Consider the following 19,027-nt stretch of genomic DNA (forward strand, 5'->3'; position numbering starts at 1 on the left):
ATGCTCTCCACATTAACTATTATAATAGTTTCTATTTGAGTCTTCTGGACTCCCCATTTCAGAAAGAGGGGTGGACACAAACATTTACGGTTACAAATGTTTCTCTTGAAGTTCGCCCTGGAGAGTAGTTTTGTGAATAAAGTCTTCCACCGGCTTGACCCTTTCTGCTTCGGGGTTTGGTTTTCCTTACAGAGTTGCAGTAGATACCTGTGTTCTAGCTCACTTCTCTTATTGAGAGTGGCCAGGATTAAACCTGCATGTACTATGAGCAGACATTAAACAGTCGTGGTTCCTCCGTAAAGGCAGAGGAGCATCACCCCCACTGCTCACAGCCAGCAAATGAAAACTAAAATGATATTAAAACAATGTTATTTTATTTTTCACTGACTGAGGCGGAGTTGATGCAAGTCTAGGGCGGGTCAGGACCAAGCCATCATCTTGGACAGTGGCAGGGAGGAGTGATGGGCACTTGTAAGTGCGCATGTCAGTTTGTATGGCTGTTTAGACCGGCCAAACCCACATGCACACTTCTATTTCTCCACCCCAGCTGTGTTGCACAGCCGGTAGTAGAAAAGGCACAGGCTCCCTTGCCTGAGCAAGAGTCAGACCAGTCCGCTCAGGCCAATCCCGGCGCTTTTCTCATGTTAGGGATAGCATGAGAACAACATCTGTATTGGTTGGGGAGCCTGTGCTGTGTGGCCCATGGACTGCCGGGAGGAGAGAAGCACCGAGGCTGCCGGCAGAGTCAGCGGCAGGTAAGTGTTTTTTAAAATCCGATATTTTTCCCCTAAACAATCCGCCCCCCAGCACCCTTTCCCCGCCTCGTTGCTCCACCACTTTAGGTCGGCGCCACCACTGACATTAACTCATCTACGTGCACAGCTGTTGACAAGCCTCCCTCGTCAGTGCTTCGGTCTTCAAAATCACATCAGTTTTTAGAAATTCTTCAAAATGTTTCAGCCCTGCTCATCAATTGTGTTCAAGTTGCCACATTTAGTTAATTTCTACATTTATATCAATCATTTGTTGTTTGAGCTATTAATCATAGGTGGGTGTTCCACAAATAATAAATCGAATTGCAGTTACCTTTGCCCCTCATTTCCACAAGAACCTTTTTCCAGAACACTATCGTTTTGCGTAACCAATGAGAGCACATTTACAACAGTGTCATTTAGTTGTGGAATTGCTTAAGTCCACTGTGGTGGTTTTTGCAGCTAAAAGGGTCTATAAAACAACTAAAGAAACAAGTTCACACTACTGTGATAATTCCGCGCAAATACAGCAGTGACATGGTTTAAGATTTCTACCTCGCTGAGATGTCGTGTTTTTTTTTTACTTACAGAATTACAAGGTACTTACTTGTAACAATAGTTCTGGTGCTTGAAGCTATTGTAGATTCATATGCTTTGATTCCTTCTACCATCTAGTGCAAAGACTCGAAAAAACATTGTTTTCATAAATGTTTTTGAGTGTGCGAGGAGTCAGGATGACTCAAGGTGACCTTGATCCAAAGCCCGCAATTCTTTCTAACATACTCATCTTCAAGATTGCGACTTAGCATGTTTTCTGTGGTAAATTCAACTATTTTACAATTGTTTCCCCAGAGAAAATGGTTTTGTTGTGGCCTCAGATAATGAATTATTTCGCAATAAGATACATTCGCAACAAATTTTCTTCATCAACGTTTGCACTGAAGACAAAAACACGTGCGCCAAAAAGTTTCATCTGATATTCAAAGTTAAGTTTTTCTAAAGAGATGTACCACAGTGGATTATATTTGTCCTTGCTACTACAGGCATGGTAAAAAATAACATTTTAAAAACTCGACAGACACTCAATAAACATTCCCAGCAGCATTTTAAGTGACATAACTGAAAAAAATCAACAGTTTATTTTCGATGTTTCCCCTAACTGTGTACGGCATCAATGGTAAAAGACAAAAATACATAAAAACAGTAAAATGTTTATTTTCTTAGAAAAAAAGATTCAAAACGATTGTGATCACACGTTTGCATTTAGCAAAGCAAATACTGCAAGCTGAGTTCGTAGTTAAGACGCCTCCTGTAGTATTGGGCAACGGATATGCCCTGTAGGGACCATCGGCTATGGCGTCATCTTCAGTAATCATATGGCAGACAGCAGATTTTTTATGTTTTTAGGTCCGTGCCCTTATAGGGGGTATTATTGCCAGTAACAACACACATTCCCTCTCAAAAGTTCAAAACAGTCAACTGTGGAAGGTCAAATCCTAATTTAGCCCACGACCAGTGTATTGGGAAAATAGGCGGTCCAGCGTTCATGGACTTATTTCGTTCCTTATACCAACACCACCTCGTTAAATAAAAAAACAGTCCACCAGCCTCAGTAAATTCAGTGTTGTCTTTAAAATGAATTAAAACAACTTGCTGCATATTAAAACGCGGAGCAGTGAACGGCGGCCATTTTATTCTCATCTAGCAGCATCGACAGGTTCCTCTGAAGACCAACGCCATATTAATTCCTCTGCCATTAACAGCAATGACAATGTGCGGGTGCAAACGCCAAGGACATGATCCCTCTGTGCCATGTAGTGTCCACTGTAGAAAGTTCCAAGTGACCATCTGCGGGTTCATCTACAGTATGTACAAGAGAATCTTCCTACTGCCACGCAGCACTATGTGATGTCTTCCTCCTCTGAGCAGTAATCGCGCCCCTTGGAGAAATGGAGAAAGAAGTTAGAATCTGACAGAAGAGAACTAACAATATTTTACAACATTTAAGACAAACTGGAGAGGACTTGTGTTCTGTTACCATAATGTCTATGTTCTTCTGCAAATGGTTAAAATGATTGGTGGGACGTTATTTCCTCATCCGTTAACATTTTCGACAAGTTGTTTCTGATCATTAAAAAGGGACTTCAGGTTGATGCCATTTGTTATTAAGTTGGTCAAGACACCTGCTCATATACATCTAAACGTGTACAGAAGTTATAAACTTGTTATATTTACACATATATGCAGTAAACATTAGTGTATGCTTTAATAGACAGGACTAAAATAAAGACTCATACAAAAAAAAAAGAGAGTAAAAGGTCTTTGTAGTTAATCTCTTTATTACCTTTTCAAACCACTCTAGTTTCACTCCAGTCTCATATTAAATTCCAGTAAAGCACTGTGCAAAATTCGAGAAGTTAGATGAAAAAATCTCAGTTCGGTAAGGAACACCGCCCATCGCGAGTAAAAAAAGATTGGAAATCTGTAGTCATTTTTCAAGAACTTGAGATGGCATTGAGGGCGAGCTATAGGAGGGTTCCCCATGAAAATACCAACAATATTCACATTGAGGTAAGAGTGAGCAGGCAAGAGAGAATGGTCAAAATAAAGAAAACAGACACATTATTAAGTGTCAAACAGTTTGTAGCACTCCGCTTATCCCAACTGAAATAGTATTGTCGTTTTAAGTTCTTCCAAATAACAAAAAATCATCATGTTTGCACAGGTTCAAGCAACTGCAGAGTTTCTGTGGAGGGATCAGACCTTATTAATGTGTCTTGCAACTCTCTTCATCAGGCAATAAACGAGTCAAGATAAGGTAATTACATTTGTAAGAAAGTCTATAATATATGGGGCTATAAGAAGAATGACACAGGCAATCTCAGAAGAGATTAATCACTTTTGTTCACATATGACAACGTAGCAGATGATAGTGGCACCTTTGCAATATTTGCCTTTAAAAATGTTATTCACATGATTTCAAAGAATGTATGTTTTCCACAGGCATCGATTGTTTCACAGGGTGCGCTAAAAACAGATATGAAGTTTGTGCATGCTTTCACTATAAATGACGGATTTGAAGAGCACAGGGTTGTTTTGGGCCATATGGGGCTTTAAATTTAAAATTTTGTTCAGGAAAATGTTTATATTGTAAAAACAGAAACGCCTTTTGTATTATTTCCAGCCCTGATGAAGCCGATGGGTTATCAATAACCTCGGCGAAACGCGTTGGCTTGGGATTGGACTTGGAAAAGAAATTAAAAGGAGGAAAATCTTCAAGAGCCTTTGGATGATTTTTTGTTATTTGGAAAAACTTAAAAGGACAATACTATTTAAGTTGGGATAAGCAGAGTGCTACAAATTATGTTTGACATTTAATTGTGCCTAATCTTCTGATTACGCAGGGGGAAGTGGGGTGTTTTCTTCTCCCAAAAGCATTGTAAGCACCCGAATGTATAATATTTAAAAAACAGACACTATAGTGTATTACTTCAAGAGCGCTTTAGATCTCCTTTAGCACCCAGAGTTGCAAGACACATTATTAAGGTCTGATTCCTCCACAGAAACTCCGCAGTTGCTCGAACCTGTACAAACATCGAGTTCTCTCCGACCACCACTCGAATTTGTGCAGTGCATGTCTGGTTGTGCCCCTGTGGTTGTTCACACTTTCCGCATGCCCCCTCTCGTCTGTTCCACTGCCACTGCTTAGCATAAATAAACATTAGACAGTAGTCTGTTCCACATATAGTTTAGAGCCTCCTGTTTGTCATTAATTGTTATATGCTCTCATTGAATCCTCCTTCAGGTCAGCCTGTGCTCTGCTTGCATTTTTAACACCTATTTCTGTGGTTCTGATGGGCAAGCGAAATATTTCTCTCCGCCAAATCGATTTCCCATCTTCTCATGGGTCACTTTTGTGAAGAAAATCTCCACAGCTTTCTTCAGAGTACTTTCTGTGCTCGGCCATTCAAGTGCCCTCAAGTTCAAGGCTTTTTTTAGGGTCGAGCCTGTGAGAGCATGCTCTAGCACATGTAGAGTCTCTCGAAAGGGCTTGGACCTCGCCCATTGCTTACCATTGTCTGTTTCTACATCACTCTTCTTTGCAGCCGTCGTAATTTACCAGTGCAGCTGAAAGATCACTTCCACCACTTGCCGTGGAGCAGGGACCAAGCACATATTGTGTCAATTTAATCAGGCATCTACTGCTCCTGATGAGATTCAGGTACTATTAATTTTTTTGGCCAGATGAAACATCATTTTTGACCATTGTTTTTCTTTCAGTAGTAGCACTTCATCACAGTGCATGCGTTTCTCCCTTTCACACGGCATTGTTGCTTCCCGCTCCAACCAGTTTTGCTTACCCTCGAATCTGCCCTCACCCCCTTTTTCGCTTTCCCGTTTTCATCACCACGCCGTCTCTCGTTGCTGCTTCACTCATTCTACCCCCACCCCAGCCTCCCCTCACTCCCAGTCACTGATTGCCCGGTCTCCCATGCCCAGTGTAGCCCGATCTTTGTTGCTTGATGGTAGTTGTGGTTCCTTTCCTTTTTATTTATCGTATTATTGGGAGATCAAATTCAGCTCTGCTTGGAAAAAAGCATGTGCTCCTGTTTTCCTGTTTGTAAAAGGAGGTTCGTATTCAAGACGGTCTGACCTGTGTTGGACAAGTAATGTAGGGGAAGACTGAAGCGGTCTCCGTTGGGGTCGTTTTTTGACAGTGGTGCTTGTTTAACCCCTTCTATGCTGATGATGGCCCCCGGCCCTCATGCATCACGGTGGGTGTGTGCTGACGACGGCTGGGGGCCGTCATGATCCCGCCCACTCTTTAAAACGGACGCACAGGCGCAGAATCTCGCCCGCGCCCAAGAGGTTAAAACCCCTCCTCTGTGATACCTTGCATTAGATTGTTCCTGCATTTTGTGTCTTTTTTCCTGGTCGTGCACGATGAGTTTCAAAAAGGTATTCTGTAAAAGAATAATGTTATGTTATGTTATGTTATAACGTTTTTGTATAGCGCACGGCTACTCGAAAAGAGTGTCCCGGCGCTTTCCACCAGCAGCTCAGGATAAAAATAACACAACACAGCAAATACAAGAAAAGATCTAAACAGAAAACGGTGAGAACAGCCTAAAGATTAAAAAGCCAGGTCTTCAGGCTCTTCCTGAACTGGAACAAATTGGCAGTGCTGCGAAGCGTGAGAGGGAGCGAATTCCACAGCTGGGGAGCTTTGCAGCTGAAAGAGCGCCCTCCCGCGCGAGCCTTCCTCACCCGCGGGACCACCGCTTTATAAAGGGATTCTGAACGCAATGAGCGGACTGGTCGATAGAAGGCGAGTCTCCGCCGCAGGTATCCGGCCCCTGATCCATGCAGGGCTTTGTGCATCAGGGTCAGGGATTTGAACTGGATCCGCTTCCGGATGGGCAGCCAGTGTAACGCCTGTAGCAGCCCGGAGGCTCGGGCTCGTCTGCGCAGGCCAAAAATGGCCCGGGCGGCCGAATACTGTACCACCTGTAGGCGCTGGACTAGGTAGTCAGGGAGGCCAAGAAAAAGGGCATTGGCGTAGTCTAGCCTTGAGCCAACGAGAGCCTGCACAGTAATCCGCCTGTGCTCCTCAGACAACAGGGGCAGGAATTTGCGAAGCATTTTCAAAATTCCATAGCAGGTGCCAGCCAGACCCAGAATGTGAGTTCTCAGCGACAGCTGGTTGTCTAGCTTGACACCCAGATTTTTTGCTACCAAGGAAGACTGTGCAGGAGGGCTCATATCAGACGGCCACCAATGCTGCCACTCCGGATCGGCTACGCAACCAAAGAATAGAACCTCGGACTTGCTTGAATTGGCCCTTAGACTGTTCCGTTGGAACCAGTCAAAGACCAGAGCAAGACAGTCCCGAATTCTCCCTCCGTCAAACTCTTGGTCTTTCCCGCATGTGAAGAGGAGTTGCGTGTCGTCGGCGTAGGAGACGATCTGGGCCCCATATGCTTCCACCAAGGCCGCCAAAGGGGACATAAAGATGTTAAACAACGTGGGGCTCAACACAGAACCCTGTGGAACCCCAACTCCCAATGGTGGCATCTCGGCAGAGCTCTGGGAAACCCAGACCGTCTGGCGGCGGTCTTCAAGGAAAGATGTAAACCACCTGAGCGCCGTCCCCCTAAGGCCGATGTCATAAAGCCTCGCTAGGAGCGCCCTATGGGGGACGGTGTCGAAGGCCGCCGATAGATCTAACATGACCAACATAATGCATTGCCTTTCATTTTACACAGTTGCAAATAAGGAGTGGGCATGTTTATCCTCTTTGAAGTACTTTACGATTTCGCCATGCTACATGTCGGCTGCCGGTGTTGAACTTTCGCTTTACATCTTAATGCTTTCTGGGAACTGTAGTCTTCGTGTGCTGTGACGGAGCCACTGCATGGATGAATGAATTTCAGAAGAAAAAGGATTTATATCGAAAAGCAGAGGGCTAGAAAGTATGGGGTTCAGTAGAAATGTAGTTAACAATTCTATGCTATTTACATTGCTGCAAAGGGACCTACCCCATGATGGTGGTATCCAGTCACTTCTGACCTATTAGCCAAACAGCACTTTGCAGCCTGCTTTTTTAACACCTTTTCTACTTCTACAAGAGAAACTCCAAAACTCAGAGTGCAATTTACCATTGGCTAAAAAGACAGAAATGAACGTAGGAGTCTCACAAGACATTAGCCTTACGACAGTCATGTAGTTTGCTACATAATAAGTAGATGGAGTCCCTACTTCGAAGTATGTATAAAGTGCAGGCAGTGAAACGAATTTAGCCTTTCATCATTTCCAGGTAGATAACAACCAACCACCCCCCTTACTCAGCCACCCACATCCTCTAACATCCCGTCGGTCCCAGCATCTCTACGCTATAAGGATACTCCCCACACCTACTCTCCCCACAACATCCACCCCGTCCGAAGTGTTAGGTTGGCACATATCTCGACTTCACATCACTGCGACTACATTGCTCTACCTGACGAGCACCCCCCACCACCCCTCTCCCTCCCCACCCACATTCCAACCATCCACCCCCTTTACTCAGACATCTACAGCCCCCACTCATCCACCCTCTCACACAACACTACCTCCAACACTAACCTTACCGCACCTCTGCAGCCACCCACATACAGAACACAGCCTCCTACTCCGGTCTCAACTGAACCCGACCTTAGATTTGAGGAAATAATGTTGGCTTTACTCCATTTTAAAAAGGAAGTCCAGTCTTTCAAGGATCTGATATCTCACCAACCGTGTCATAATTTTTCAGCTAGAGCCTTTAACCCTAACTACCGATCACACCACATAACTCACACACCTAAACCGCTGCCACCCAATTGGAATTCAGTTCCCCTCCACAATACACTTTATTGCCCTAAGCGAAGCGTCAACCCGTTCTCTGAGAGCAAACTGATTTCTCTTCTACAATCCTACGAACCCTCTCCCACTAACTGCATTACCGCCACTCATTTGACCACACCTACTATACCCCCTAAACCTCTCAGAGTTATCAGACATAACAATAGAGGGATCGTTGATAGCAACCTTAGAAGCGTCCCACTCTCCCAAGACCCTTTCCGCTCCCGCATTACTCCCCGTCTTAAATGCATACTCCTAAATTGTAGATCTGCTTCCAGACATGCTGCGGAGATAGCTGAGCTCATCATCTCACAGGAGCTAGACCTGCTTTTGCTAACCGAAACATGGCTAACTGATTCCTCCACCCCACTGATTGACATTCTAGTTCTCCCGACCTACGACATCATCAGATTAGACAGAATTGATAAGATTGGGGGAGGTATAGCCTGTATTCATCGGAGTGACATCACTGTAAATAGAGCCACTTCCCCAGTCTTCCCTTCCTGCGAATACCTCTGCCTCGACCTTAGCAGCAATGGCAAACCAGCTTGCTCTCTGCACATTATCTATCATTCACCAGGGGACAATCTCATATTTTCGGAACATCTCATGGATAAGATTTCAACTAACAATGGTAGGCAAAATAACCAAATATTTCTTGGCGATTTCAATCTCGACTGGAATGACAATAACGACACAGAGGTTACTGCCTCAAAAGCTTCCTGGCTGATCTAGCCCTTACCCAAACCTGCAAGGGCCCTACACACAAGAAAGGAGCAACCCTGGATCGAATAATCTCCAAATCTGATGCCATTCAACTGGAATCGATACAACCCTGAGACTGGTCTGATCACCATATCATCACCTTCTTCATCAATAAAACAGTAAAACTTAACTCAGTGCAGTCCACGAAACCAAAGATCTGGAAAAGTGACTTGAAACAACTCAACACAAACACACTACCTATCTCATGCTACAACCTTCTTTTGCCACCTGCTGGCACCACAGACGTGCATGATCTCACCAACCACTACCTCAACTCAATGACCGCAATAATCAATGAGGTAGCCCCTCTTCAACTAAAGAGAGTCTCCACTAAAGACTCAAAACCTTGGTACAATAGCCTACTCAACAAAGACAGACGTTCACTCAGAGTTGCCGAACGTAACTGGAGATCAGTCCCGTCGACTATTCACCTGAAAATAATAAGGAAAAAGAGAAATGCTTACTACAAGAAGATCAAGCGTACCAAAGCAGACTTCTTCAGACACGAACTAGACCAAGCTAGTAAACGCCCAAAAAACTCTGAGCTAATCAGGTCTCAATCCAAGGAAGCACCTCAACGATTGCTAGACGCCGCCCAATCGCAACCCAACTGTGACTAATTCTCTGCCTTCTTTACTCAGAAGACCCTCAACATCGAGAACCATCTCTCACAGGACCGATGACTTCATTCTGTGCCACATTCACAAACTTCCACGGCACTATGAACTACGACACTCCAAATCCCTTCAAAGTGTGACCTTAAGAACGAAGCCGCCTTGTCGTCCTTTGACACCTATTCGGAAGAGGCTTGGGCAAGATTCTAAATGTCTTGAAACCCTCAAATCACCTCATCAATCCGCACCCTGCTAACGCTGTTAAAGACCTGTTAGACGGGGACCCTGAGGGTCGGCCGGATACCGAGGGAGAGATCCCCGAGGGGGACCGTCTCCGGCGATCGTACAGACAAGTACCCTCCCTCCCCACAAACAGGCACCACACCAAGTCGAGTTCAAGGCTTTATATAAGGTTCTTAAGGCCAGGATATCAGCGATACAGGATAACTTGGACCCGGGGGTCCTCTCACTTCTAGTCTCTGTAGGGAAAGGGGGTAGCGGGACAGTCTTAGTACCGGATCGGTACAGGTGGTGGAAAAAGGCGAGCTCACAATCCTCGAGCTGGAGGGTCTGTGGATCGGGCCGCGGCAGCGCCAGCAGGCCAAGGTGATAGTCTCATAAAGCAGAGGGCCGCGGCAGCGCCAGCAGGCCAAGTCGATGGTTTCACGAGGCAGAGGGCCGCGGCAGCGCCAGCAGGCCAAGATGGTTTCACGAGACAGAGGGCCGCGGCAGCGCCAGCAGGCCAAGACGATGGTTTCACGAGGCAGAGGGCCGCGGCAGCGCCAGCAGGCCAAGACGATGGTTTCACGAGGCAGAGGGCCGCGGCAGCGCCAGCAGGCCAAGACGATGGTTTCACGAGGCAGAGGGCCGCGGCAGCGCCAGCAGGCCAAGTCACGGATGAGTTCTTCTCGGGTCTCTCGACTCCAGGATACAACTGCCTTCCTGGTCTGGTCCTGCCCCAGTTATAGGTCTGGTCCCCTTTGATGTCCGGACCCTCGCGCCTGGGGGCCGGGAGGTCCGGGATGAGGGAGTCCAGACACCCAGCAGGGGGGTGGAGCCAGCGCCCAGGCGGCCTGGGGTGATCGACACCTGGCGGAGGAGAGCCGTTGACGATTCCTTCTCCCATTGACTCGCCAAGTGGTCACTCTGCCTCCTGGGGGGAGGTTGGTGCCTCTATGTCGGGCCCGGCCGGGCCCAGGGTGAGGGTCGAGTTGAGGCCACGCGGCCTCGTGCTGCAGTGCCCCAAGATGGCGGCCGGGTCGATGTCGTGGGGTAGATGGTGACCCGGGCCAGCTGGGTCCGGAGCTGGTGTCTTGTAGTGGAGGGATTGCAGGGTACTTCGGGTGGTCGTTGGTGGACTCTGGCTGGGGATGCAGGGAGAGCCAGGGTCCTGGTCCCATTGCGGGGAGGGGGTACAGCTCGAACATGCGGCCTGTCCAACATGCGTCCCCCCCAGCTGAAGGCGGGGAGAGTCAGCCATCTTCCTGGGGACTCTCCTCGCTGAGGCGGAAAAAGCGTGACAGGCCGTCGGCGTTGGCGTGGTCCTGGCCTGGACGATGTTCCACCGTGAAGTCCATCCCCTGCAGGGAGATGGACCAGCGCAACAGCTTCGGGTTCTCCCCCCGCATTTGCATCAGCCATTGCAGGGGTCGGTGGTCTGTTTGCACCCGGAAGTGGGTGCCGAAGAGGTATGGCCGGAGCTTCTTGAGTGCCCAGACTACGGCGAAGGCCTCCCTCTCAATGGTGCTCCAGCGCTGTTCTCGGGGCAAGAGGCGTCTGCTGATGAAGACCACCGGATGGTCGACCCCTTCGGCGTTGAGTTGGGAGAGGACGGCCCCCACACCATGATCGGAGGCGTCCGTCTGCACAATGAATTCCCGGCTGTAGTCGGGAGCCTGGAGCACGGGGGCCGTGCACATGGCGGTCTTTAGCTTCTCGAAGGCTGATTGGCAGCCCGGGGTCCAGTTGACGGTTTTGGGGCTCTTTTTGGAGGTGAGCTCTGTGAGGGGCCCCACGATGCTGCCATAGTCCTTCACGAACCGCCGGTAGTATCCGGTGAGCCCCAGGAAGGCCCGGACCTCCGTTTGGCTCGTAGGGGGTTGCCAGGCCTGGATGGCAGCAATCTTGAGTTGGAGAGGGGCCACCAGCCCGCTTCCCACTTGGTGTCCCAGGTAGGTCACGGACCCTTGGCCAACTTGGTACTTGCTGGCCTTGATGGTGAGCCCGGCTTGCTGGAGGGCGAGTAGAACCTCCCGCAGGTGGCGGAGGTGGTCGGTCCACTGGTGGCTGTACACAGCAATGTCGTCCAGGTAGGCGGCGCTGAAGTCTTCCAGGCCCGCCAGTACCTGGTTTACCAGCCGTTGGAACGTTGCCGGGGCGTTTTTCATGCCGAAGGGCATGACTTTAAAGTGGTAGTGCCCGTCTGGGGTAGAGAAGGCGGATCGTTCTTGGGCCCTAGGGGTGAGGCCGATCTGCCAGTAGCCCGCTGTTAAGTCGAAGATGCTCAGGTAGCGGGCGGCCCCCATCCGGTCAATTAGCTCGTCTGCCCGGGGGATGGGATGAGCGTCGGTCCGGGTAACTGCATTCAGCCCTCGATAGTCCACGCAGAACCGGAGCTCAGGGGCAACGCCCGGGGCAGCTGCCTTGGGAACCAGGACGACTGGGCTCGCCCAGGGACTGTCTGAGGGTTCGATTACTCCTAGGGTCAGCATCTTGGACACCTCGGTCTGGATGCAGGCTCGTACCCGGTCTGGTACGCGGTATGCTCGGTGTCGAATAGGAGGGCTGTCCCCGGTGTCCACATCGTGGAGGCACCAGGGGGTGACTCCGGGGGTGAGGGAGAACAGGGAGGCGAACTGCCTCAGGAGCGTTTGGCAGTCTTGGCGTTGCTCCGGGGACAGGGCCTCGGAGAGCTGGACCCCTTCCACTGAGCCATCCTGCTCGAAGGCCCTCAGTAAGTCCGGAAGGGGTTCGGAGTCTTCTTCTGTCCCAGTATCGGTAGCCATTAGGAGGCTGAGTTCGGATCGCACAAAATGGGGTTTGAGCCTGTTGGCATGGAGGACCCGTAGGGGGTTCCGGGCAGTCTCCATGTCGATTAAATAGGTGACGGGCCCCTTGCGTTCGATTACCTTGAAGGGCCCGGACCATCTGTCTTGGAGGGCACAGGGCTCAACCGGGGACATCACCCAGACCTGTTGTCCAGGTTCGAACTCAATGGAGGACGTGTGCTGATCGTACCACCTCTTCATGTCCTCCTGACTGGCCTCGAGGTTGGCTTTGGCGGTGTCTCGGAACCGCCGGGTCTGGTTGCGGAGAGCCAGGAGATACCGGTAGATGTCCGGGGGAGTTTTCTGGGGAGGCTGCTCCCAACCTTCCTTGACTAGGCTGAGGGGGCCCCGGACGGGGTGTCCGTACAGTAGTTCAAAGGGGCTGAAGCCGAGGGACTTCTGCGGGACCTCCCGATAGGCAAACAGGAGGCATGGCAGCAGTACGTCCCACTGGCGTCGAAGGGGTTCTTCTAGACCCATAATCATCCCCTTGAGGGTGCGGTTGAATCTCTCGACCAGTCCGTTTCCTTGCGGGTGATAGGGGGTCGTGAATTTGTAGGTGACCCCGCATTGCTGCCAGAGGGACTTCATATATCTGGAGATAAAGTTCGTGCCCCTGTCACTGACGACCTCCCGGGGGAACCCCACCCGGGAGAAGATCCCCATCAGGGCCCGGCCCACCACGGGGGCCGTCACAGTCCGAAGAGGGATGGCCTCGGGATAGCGGGTGGCGTGGTCTACCAGGACCAGGATGAACCGGTGTCCTTGGGCTGTTCGAGGGTCGAGGGGCCCCACAATGTCTATTCCCACTCGTTCAAACGGGGTGGTGACGACAGGAAAGGGTTGTAATGGTGTTTTGATTTTTCGGCCACTTTTTCCGCTGGCCTGGCAGGTGGGGCAGGCCTTGCAGTGGTTGGTGACATCCTTCCGCATGTGGGGCCAGAAAAAATGGGTCACCAGGCGGTCGTAGGTTTTATCCTGCCCCAGGTGTCCGGCAAGGGGGACATCGTGGGCTAAGTTCAGGAGGAAGTCTCGGAAGCGAAGGGGCACCACCAGCACCCGACTGGCCCCTAGTTCTGCAATTTTCTGCTCGCTGTAGAGCAGGTCTTGGTCCCAGTAGATCCAGTGGGCCCCCGAGGTATCCCCGGTGCTCTGGGCCAGGGCTTGCTGCCGGAGTCCTTCGAGAGAAGGACAGGTTTGTTGCTCGGCCCGGAATTGTTCCTGCGTGGGGCCTCCCTCCTGCTGCCATTGTGCCAGGTCAGGGACGTCCCGAAGCTGGTCGGGTCCTTCTTCGGTTTGGGTCAAGGGAATGGCTTCTGGGGCGGCCTCCTCTGGGATGAGCGCGGGAGGAGGTTCTGGCCACTCCGGCTCTTCTGGGCTGGGGACCGCGCGGGCGGTCATGGACCGGGTCGTGACGCAGACCCATTCGGGGAGGCCAAGCATCCCCAGGTGCTCCCTCCGTTCGACAGCTGCCCAGGGAGAGCTTTCAAGGTCGTTTCCTAGGAGGCAGTCCACGGGGGCATCATCGCGGACAGTTACTTTTAACATCCCTGTTACTCCTCCCCACTCGAAGGGGACGCAGGCCATGTGGCATAGGCTTTCGGAGTTGTCGGCTGATCGAACAGGGCAAAGAATGTTCGGCAAGATTTGGTCTGGAGTGACGAGGTGGCGTCGGACCGCCGTTACACTGGCCCCGGTGTCGCGGAGGGCTTCCGCCCGGCGGCCATTGATGTTGACCCATTGACCGTACTTCTGTGTGTTGGCGGGAAGGGGGGCCCGCGGAATCATGTCTCTCTCCCCTAAGCAGACCAGTGCCATGGCGGCGGGTGCCCATTCAGAGGGATCGGTCTCGTACTCCTCTTGGTCTTCCGGGATTATTTCTTCCCCTAGGACCGCCGCTGCAACTTGGCGGGGAGTAGTGTTCGGGTTCTTTGGGCAGTTGGGATCACTGGCGTAGTGGCCGGGTCGCTGGCACCTGTGGCACGTAATGTTGGCCCGGAAACCGGCCCGGACGGCAGGGCTTCCCCGGCCAACCGGGGTCGAGGGGTTTCTGGGGGGTGACGAGGGGCCGGGGTCTCTCCCCCGACCCTGACTTCCTCCTCCCCCTCGGGGGCGATACGATCTGGATACTTCGCTGGGTGCGCTCCGGCCAACTCGGGTGCTTTCCCACCGGTCGGCTTCGGCGGCGAGTTGTCGAGGGTCGGTTAGCTTGCTGTCCAGGAGGTGTTGCCGGAGCTCCACGAAGCAGTTGTTCGACAGGTGTTCCCATACGATAAGGTCAAAGAGTTGGTCGTAGGTGGTTACTTTGTTGCCCTTGATCCACCCCTCGAAGGCTCGGCTAAAAAAGTTCACGTACTCCACCCAAGTTGTACCCGGAATCCGTTTGCAGTCGCGGAACCGTTGGCGGTACATCTCAGGTGTGAGCCCGTATCGAGTGAGGAGGGCGGCCTTCATGTGGTCGTAGGAGGTCATCAGCTGGTCCGGGAGTTGCAGCAGGGCGTCCCGCCCTTCGTTGACAAACCTCCCCCATAATCCGGCTCCCCAATCGCTTCGGGGAATCCGGTGGGAGGTCATTGCCACCTCATAGGCTTTAAACCACTGCTGGATATCATCGTTCTTGTGGTATTCCCGGATGACATCTTTGGGGATGTGAACCTTGGGTTCGGTCGAGGCAGACGGGGTCGGTCGTTCGGGGAGCCCGAGGTCTTTATTCTGTTTCTGAATCTCCAGTGCTTTGAGATTGCGCTCATGTTCGTATTCTAGTCTCTTTTCCTCTAGCTCCCTCTGTCTTTGCTTGTCTTCCCGCTCTTCCCTGAGTCGTAAGTGTTCCAGGGTTATTTTTTGTTCTGCCAGCTTGAGTTCCCCATCCAAGCGAAGTCGGGCAAGTTCTAATTCGTGGAGTCTGGTTTTTTCTCTTTCTCGGATCTCTTCCAGGGAGAGATCCGTTCTTTCTTTAGTTGGTGCGGGGCTCGTTTCGGTTGTTTGTGTTCGGGGTACGGCCGTACCCGTTTCTGCCCAAGCTTCTAGGGCTCGTTTGAAGTCTTCCTTTGTGCTAAGACCTGTGGTTGGAAGTCCAAGTTCTATGCAATATTGCTTCAGTTCCCGGTGGTTGTAGTCTTCCAATTTTTCCATCTGAAATTTTTCCGTTGTTCCGCTCTCTATTGACATGGTTGTTGTGTGTGGTGGGGCGAGTGACTTTCTGTACGATTATGCGTAGGTTCGGATCCCGTCGCTGGCCACCAATGTTAGACGGGGACCCTGAGGGTCGGCCGGATACCGAGGGAGAGATCCCCGAGGGGGACCGTCTCCGGCGATCGTACAGACAAGTACCCTCCCTCCCCACAAACAGGCACCACACCAAGTCGAGTTCAAGGCTTTATATAAGGTTCTTAAGGCCAGGATATCAGCGATACAGGATAACTTGGACCCGGGGGTCCTCTCACTTCTAGTCTCTGTAGGGAAAGGGGGTAGCGGGACAGTCTTAGTACCGGATCGGTACAGGTGGTGGAAAAAGGCGAGCTCACAATCCTCGAGCTGGAGGGTCTGTGGATCGGGCCGCGGCAGCGCCAGCAGGCCAAGGTGATAGTCTCATAAAGCAGAGGGCCGCGGCAGCGCCAGCAGGCCAAGTCGATGGTTTCACGAGGCAGAGGGCCGCGGCAGCGCCAGCAGGCCAAGATGGTTTCACGAGACAGAGGGCCGCGGCAGCGCCAGCAGGCCAAGACGATGGTTTCACGAGGCAGAGGGCCGCGGCAGCGCCAGCAGGCCAAGACGATGGTTTCACGAGGCAGAGGGCCGCGGCAGCGCCAGCAGGCCAAGACGATGGTTTCACGAGGCAGAGGGCCGCGGCAGCGCCAGCAGGCCAAGTCACGGATGAGTTCTTCTCGGGTCTCTCGACTCCAGGATACAACTGCCTTCCTGGTCTGGTCCTGCCCCAGTTATAGGTCTGGTCCCCTTTGATGTCCGGACCCTCGCGCCTGGGGGCCGGGAGGTCCGGGATGAGGGAGTCCAGACACCCAGCAGGGGGGTGGAGCCAGCGCCCAGGCGGCCTGGGGTGATCGACACCTGGCGGAGGAGAGCCGTTGACGATTCCTTCTCCCATTGACTCGCCAAGTGGTCACTCTGCCTCCTGGGGGGAGGTTGGTGCCTCGATGTCGGGCCCGGCCGGGCCCAGGGTGAGGGTCGAGTTGAGGCCACGCGGCCTCGTGCTGCAGTGCCCCAAGATGGCGGCCGGGTCGATGTCGTGGGGTAGATGGTGACCCGGGCCAGCTGGGTCCGGAGCTGGTGTCTTGTAGTGGAGGGATTGCAGGGTACTTCGGGTGGTCGTTGGTGGACTCTGGCTGGGGATGCAGGGAGAGCCAGGGTCCTGGTCCCATTGCGGGGAGGGGGTACAGCTCGAACATGCGGCCTGTCCAACAAGACCTAACCCCATGGGTGCTTCCACTATGGACCAAAATCATCAACAGTTCACTCCAACAAGGTTGCATTCCAGACACCCTCAAAGTCGGTCAGGTCTCACCCATCCTAAAGAAACCAACAGCTGACCCCACGGATCTTAACAACTATCGTCCTATATTGAATATCCCTACCCTAGCCAGATTGCTTGAAAAGTGTGTGCATTACCAACTAACTAAACATATCGTTCACTTTGACCTCCTTAACAACTACCAATCAGGCTTCAGAGCAGGGCACAGCACGGAATCAGCCATGACTCACATTATTGATGATGCGCTTCAAATCCTGGACCAGAAAGGTTCATGCCTACTCATCCTGCTGGACCTTTCTTCAGCTTTTGATATGGTCAAACACGAGAGTCTGCTTGATCTTCTCAGACTTAGGACGGGTCTTTCAGGATCAGTGCTAAATTGGTTCACCTCCTTTCTACATAACCGAACACAACAATTCAAGATCAACAACACTTTTTCCAACCCAGTACCAGTTAGGCTGGGCGTCCCGCAAGGATCCTCACTATCCCCGACACTATTTAACCATGGAGCCACTCACTGAAATTCTACAAGCGGCTAACGTGCAATATCATATGTACGCGGATGGTACACAACTGTATCTAAAAATCAATACCTTAGAAGACATTAAACAGCTTAATTCCACACTCATGACCACCCAAACATGGTTGGCAGAAAATCATTTCAAACTGAACGCTCTTAAGACCGAATTCCTCCTTAAAGCCCCCCCCCCCGCTAAATTCCCCTTGATGCAAAACTTAATCCAACTTCTCACTCCACTCAACGTTCAACCAACTATTGTGGACTCAGCAAAATCCTTGGGAATAACTCTAGACAGCAGTCTCACTATGCAGAAACACGTTAGCAATGCTACAAAGGGTGCTCACTGTCATATAAACATTCTAAGGAAGTTGAAACCATTCTTGCCAGTCAATGACTTCAAACAAGCTTTAGAAGCGTTAGTTATCCCTCGTGTGGATTATGGTAGTGTCTCTTTATGCGGCCTTCCAAAAGCGAGTACAGCCCCCCTCAGAGCCGCAATAAACTCAGCAGCAGCCCCCCTCAGAGCCGCAATAAACTCAGCAGCAAGACTCATCACTGGCTCGAAAAGAAGTTCACACATCTCCCCTGATCCAAAATCTTTGAATTGGCTCCCGTTTGAAGCAAGAATTCATCTAAAAATAGCAGGCCTTGCACCACGAGACACCCATCTACCTCGCACAGAAATTGACAATCTCCGGTGACTCAAGGTCCTCTAGGGGCGCAGACAATCTACTACTGAAACCTCAAAGATTCAATAAAAAAAAAACCATACAAACGATCCTTCTCTGGGATGGCACCTAGGATTTGGAATACTCTTCCCCCTGAAACCAGACTGAATCCCTCTACCTTATATTTCAAAAAGGAAGTAAAAGCGATTCTCATGGCAAAATTTACTCGACTACACTACCCTGCCCTGGACATTTGCCAACCGAGACGCGCCTGTTTGGTTCTTCGACAATTTTTGCTGTGTTTTTGTGCTATGTTCCTATGCTTCGGTACTTTACGTCTTTTCGTGTGTATTCTTACACTTATCCCATACTTGTTCTTTCTCCCAAACTACTGTATTTATAATTTGTCATGTTATTCTTTTTGTATAATCAACTTTTTCATTGTAAAGCGCTCTGATATCCGCAAGGATCTTGTTTGCGCTCTATAAAACCTTCAAATAAATAAATAAACATGGCTCGGCTAATAATATGAAATCCCTTTTTAGGTCTCGCCTAGCGTTGCTACTCACATGCGCAGCTCGCTCGGCGAGATTTATTACTAATAAGGAGTTTTAGAAAAGGGCCTGAAGCACCGCCCCTTATTTCCATTGGCTGGTGTCACCGTTTATGCTAAACAGTGGCCTGTCATTGGAAATAAGCTTCCTGGGGTGCCTCCTTTTCGCTTTTTTGTCTGGCCCATCCAGACTGGATCGCCTGCTTCACGGCTGTCGTGAAGCAGTTTCTTCTCGTAAGTAG

The 19,027-nt window shown here is 50.7% G+C and overlaps 1 protein-coding gene across 3 annotated transcripts in view; it reads right to left on the reverse strand.

Moving 5' to 3' along the window:
• Positions 1-1,943: 1,943 nt before the first annotated feature.
• C1_1H1orf21 (chromosome 1_1 C1orf21 homolog) overlaps positions 1,944-19,027 on the reverse strand; it is a 415,212-nt gene continuing 398,128 nt past the window's right edge. For all 3 annotated transcript variants that reach the window (XM_078641457.1, XM_078641468.1, XM_078641462.1), the window contains exon 6: positions 1,944-2,692. In XM_078641457.1, the coding sequence (XP_078497583.1) occupies positions 2,654-2,692 (39 nt within the window). In that variant the 3' untranslated portion in view covers positions 1,944-2,653. The remainder of the gene's footprint in view (positions 2,693-19,027) is intronic.

Source organism: Lissotriton helveticus, chromosome 1_1 (assembly GCF_964261635.1).
Source record: "Lissotriton helveticus chromosome 1_1, aLisHel1.1, whole genome shotgun sequence".
NCBI classification, from domain to species: Eukaryota; Metazoa; Chordata; class Amphibia; order Caudata; family Salamandridae; genus Lissotriton; species Lissotriton helveticus.